Genomic DNA, 5,000 nt, shown 5'->3' with positions numbered 1-5,000 from the left:
TGTGTGTGTGTGTGTGTGTGTGTGTGTGTGTCTGTTTGTGTGGGCACGCATGACTGATGGGCAGAATTATGGTTTAGTATACATAGCTGGAACATGTCTTCCATTTCTGTATCATCCTGAAATGAGAAAAACCTTTCAAACATGACACAGCTCGATGGAGTATGAACAAGAATGTGTCTGTTGGTTGGTTAAAAGGATCCCCTGGTTGATATCACACACACACACACACACACACACACACACACACACACACACACACACACACACACACACACACACACACACACACACACATATATACCAAGCATGGAGAACATGCTGTGTGTGTGTGTGTGTGTGTGTGTGTGTGTGTGTGTGTGTGTGTGTGTGTGTGTGTGTGTGTGTGTGTGTGTGCGTGTGTGTGTGTGTGTGTGTGTGTGGTGGTATCGTACCATCTTCTCTGGTCCTGATCAGAGTGTCCGCGCTGGGCGGTCCGTCCCCCATGCGTGTGTGAGCCAGCACCTGCAGCGTGTACAGAGTGTATTTCTGCAGTGCGCCCAGCACCACCGACACGCTGCCGTCTCCTTCTACCACCTCAACACTGGGGGGCGCCAGGGAGTCCTTTACACAGTACAACACCTGCACACACACACACACACCACAGGAAAAGATAAAAATCACACTTGTGTGAAGTGAGGGGCACCTCACTCCTGGGGTATTAACTTTTTCTCTGCCATCTACATTTGTGATCGTAGCTAAAGGTTCGTAGACAACCGTATACTATATGAAAGCGGCGAGCGTCAATAAACCTTTTAGCACTGCTCCGGTTGCTATGGAGAGCCTCCGTCCCCACCAGCTATGGGATCTTTTTATCCAGCTCCATTGAGCCTCCATTATAACAGGATTTTCAAAACGCTGCATCTCTAAAGCTTGGAGCGCTGTCCATGGTGAGCCGTCCGTCGCGCATCCCGGCGATCGTAAATCATTTGTGAATTTGTATGGCATCGCTGAGCACATGTAACTGTAATGATAGCTAAAGGGGTATGAGCTACTGCTAACGATGACTGTGCTCACAACAACAACACCACCCCACCTCTCTGAATAACCCGGAAATGAAACGAGGAGCGTAGAGTGAGAGCAGACGCGTGGCATACGTTACGTGTGCTTATGCTGCCACCTAGCGGCAGTAATAAAGTTAATATTGCACCACATGACGTCACATGACGTTTACTGCTGTAAACAACCATTAAAAGTCCATAGACTTCGTCTGCCATTATGAATCATCATTTCAAAGGACAGACGTTGAAAAGAATGGTCCCTATTCAATTTCACCTTGTTTGAACACGTTTAAAAAAATGTTGGCAGATCGATCAAGGCAATTTTATTTTACTTTCTACACAAAGAGCTGGCCTGTCTTTGCACTGTCCTTTGTGATGGGTCTCTCTCTCTCTCTCTCTCTCTCTCTCTCTCTCTCTCTCTCTCGCATTGACCTTAGCTCAGGGAAAGAGAGAGAGCCCAATCACTGAAGAGCTTTTTAAATGTCAGCTCTTACATATCTTTCATTTCAACGATTCAAGATAAAGATAGGAGTGGGTGGAAGGACAACTATTCAGCACCTTGTGAAGGACGGGGGAATTAACAGCAGCGATAGTAACTAGTAACAGTAGTACGTACAGCACCATCTAAAACAATATCGTTGAAAACGTTTCATTCAGTTGCTTTTCCTTAATATAATTAAAAAAAACTTTAAACTATATAATGTTTCTATTCTAGATTCATTGCACATATTTCAAACCTTTTCTTGATTTAATCTTGATGATTACAGAGCATATAGGCATATGTGACGTTGTCCATGATATTAAATCTGTTTTAGATGCTCCTGTAGATACATACAGTAGGCCTTCATGATTCATAAGGGAAACCCAGGTGTGATAGCAGCAGCACACCAAGTATGAAACACAGATGCTAATACAAGGGGCAGCAGTGGATTGTAGCCTATGCTAGTACAAGGGGCAGCAGTGGACTGTAGCCTATGCTAGTACAAGGGGCAGCAGTGGACTGTAGCCTATGCTAGTACAAGGGGCAGCAGTGGACTGTAGCCTATGCTAGTACAAGGGGCAGCAGTGGACTGTAGCCTATGCTAGTACAAGGGGCAGCAGTGGACTGTAGCCTATGCTAGTACAAGGAGCAGTTCGATCTCGGGCTCCTTGAGCAAGACTCCTATAATTGCTCCCGAGTTTGGTGCCTTGCATGGTTTCCTCCGCCGTTGGTGTGTGAATGGGTGAATGTATAATGCTCAATTTATGTGAAGCGCTTTGGATAAAAGCGCTATTATACCGTAAATGCACCATTTGCCATTTACTGGTAATTGTCAGCGTGAGGAAAAAACTAACAACAGCACTTCCAGGAAATTACATACTGGTCTTATTGTAGCTTCCTGTGGATATACGTGTGCATGAGGATTGAAAGGTTCAGCGCTAGAAGAGGAGAGGAGAGGAGAGGAGAGGAGAGGAGAGGAGAGGAGAGGAGAGGAGAGGAGAGGAGAGGAGAGGAGAGGAGAGGAGAGGAGAGGAGAGGAGAGGAGAGGAGAGGAGAGGAGAGGAGAGGAGAGGAGAGGAGAGAATGGGTTAAGGAGGTCAGACTGGAAGGACGAGGAAAATGTCAAGGCAGGAGTACACGTGCATGCTGTGTGTGCGTGTGTTTGTGCGTGTGTACCTTATATCCCAGTATGACTCCATTCCTCTGTGTTTGAAGGACTGGTAACCATGTGACCAGGATCTTGGTAGAACTCACTGCCTCAGCACTGACATTCAACGGAGCTCCAGATGGGACTAGAGAACATGCGCGCGCGCACACGCACACACATCACACACACACACACACACACACTATACATTATTATGGTATTATTGGAATGCCATACACACACACACACACACACACACACACACACACACACACACACACACACACACACACACACACACACACACACACACACACACACACACACACACACACACACACACACACACACACACACACACACACACACACACACACACACACACAGCTCAGTGCTGCCGCTTTGCCCTTTGAACCAACAATCGATTTAATCTCAATCTTGTCCCTCGTCTCCTTCCCCACTCTGAGAGAGAGAGAGAGATAGATAGAGAGAGAGAGGGACAGGATGAAAGGCCACTAAAGGAACCACTTGACTCTCTATCCGTCTCTCAGCGATGTTGATGACGTACAGTAGAACAGAATGAGGTTGACATACAGTAGAACAGAATGGGTACTTGACAAGTGTATGCGTGCGTGCGTGCGTGCGTGTGTGTGTGTACGTGCGTGCATGCATTGTGTGTGTGCATGCCCTACCGGACTCTGCGGTGTGCGCGCTGACGGCGCCGCCCCAGGGGCCCGGTCCGTTGGAGTTGTAGGCCTGGATCTGGACCTGGTAGCGGGTCCAGGGCTCCAGACCCTCCACCGTGCTCTGGTCCTCCTCCTCCTGCCCCGCCGTGGGGGTCTCCTCCAGCCTCTCCTCTCCCTGGCCGTCCGCCCGCCACACGCGCAGCCTGTAGCCAACCGTCTCTGGGCCGCTGTTGTACTCCCACTGTGGCAGGGGCTGGGAGGGGAGGGAGGAGATTTAGTTAAATGTTAGAGCTGGTGTTGTAGAAGGCATTGTTTTGTAGGATCGGCCTCAGGGTCTTAAAGGACCACTTCACCACTTTTCAACCTATCTTCATATAATAGGTCCTCAAAAATAATCATGAAGAAATGGCGCAATTTTTTTTCTACTCAGTCTGTGTCTCATAGGAAGGCTGTGGGCAGTTCAGAAACCGTCTTCCAGTGACATCATCGATGGGGAATACAAGCTAATAGAAACTGCAGGCTTTCTAGTCCTGCAAAGTTGCAATGCGGAAATGGAAGCCATCGTTCTCACGATAATGAAAATCTAAACATTTTTGTAAAAAAATCTTGTTTAAAAAAAATCTGCCTAATGATGATTTCACTGGAAGGCAGTTTCTACTGCCCACAGCCCTCCTATGAGACACAGACTGAGTAATAATAATAATAAACTTTATTTGTATAGCACTTTTCATACATAAATGCAGCTCAAAGTGCTTCACAGGGCAGGACACAAAAATAAAATACAATAAAACACAAGTAGTTAAAATGATAGAACAATAGCAAAGAACAAATCCGAATATAAGAATATAAAATAAATAAAAACACATACAAAAATAAAAATAAAACTCAACTAAAAGCAAGGGTGAAGAGGTGAGTCTTGAGTTGAGATTTAAAAATGTCTACAGAGGGTGCGTGTCTGAGCTCGAATGGAAGTTTATTCCAGGCTGTTGGGCCATAGAAGCAAAAAGCTGCCTCACCATACTTTTTTGTGCACATTCTTTTAGGCACTTCAAGTAGGCCAGCATTGGAGGACCTGAGGGGGCGGTTAGGGACATATCTAGGTAGGCAGTCACGGAGGTACGGAGGTGCGAGACCATTGAGAGCTTTATAGACAAGTAACATAATTTTAAAGTCAATCCTAAAAACAACCGGAAGCCAGTGCAGTGATGCCAAAACTGGAGTAATATGTTCTCTCATCTTAGTTCTAGTTAAAACTCTAGCTGCTGCATTTTGGACAAGTTGTAATCTGTCAGTCGTTTTCTTAGGGAGTCCTGAAAAGAGTGCATTGCAGTAATCAAGCCGAGAAAAAACAAAGGCGTGGATTAGCGTTTTTGCATCGTCCAAGGACAAATAGGCTCTGATTCGTGCAATATTTCTAAGGTGAAAAAAGGCAATCTTGGTAACATGATGAATGTGTGAATTAAAATTCAATTCAGAATCAATAATAACCCCCAGCTATCGCTCCGGTTCGGTCTCTATCCTTATATTACTCTATGGTATACTAGTGACGCGGGTGAGGAGCAGGGGTTATTTGGTAGATGATCCATTCTTCATACGGAATGTTCCTTCTGGGAGCCAATCACCTGCTTTAAAAGCCAGACAGTTCTCTG

The 5,000-nt window shown here is 46.0% G+C and overlaps 1 protein-coding gene across 1 annotated transcript in view; it reads right to left on the bottom strand.

Annotated features, from left to right (window-relative positions):
- LOC310858326 (protein sidekick-1-like) overlaps positions 1 to 5,000 on the bottom strand; it is a gene marked incomplete at its 3' end in the record, with an annotated part of 358,338 nt that overhangs the window by 45,026 nt on the left and 308,312 nt on the right. The window contains exons 25-27 of the mRNA XM_083764434.1: positions 3,358 to 3,604; positions 2,695 to 2,810; positions 432 to 618 (exon numbers count right to left, since the gene is read on the bottom strand). Coding sequence (XP_083620560.1) covers positions 432 to 618; positions 2,695 to 2,810; positions 3,358 to 3,604 — 550 coding nt within the window. The remainder of the gene's footprint in view (positions 1 to 431; positions 619 to 2,694; positions 2,811 to 3,357; positions 3,605 to 5,000) is intronic.

This window comes from Protomyctophum parallelum, assembly GCF_964188405.1.
Source record: "Protomyctophum parallelum genome assembly, chromosome: 5".
In the NCBI taxonomy this organism is placed as follows: domain Eukaryota; kingdom Metazoa; phylum Chordata; class Actinopteri; order Myctophiformes; family Myctophidae; genus Protomyctophum; species Protomyctophum parallelum.
Note: the sequence above shows the minus strand (reverse complement) of the source record. Positions and strands in the feature narration are given on the sequence as shown.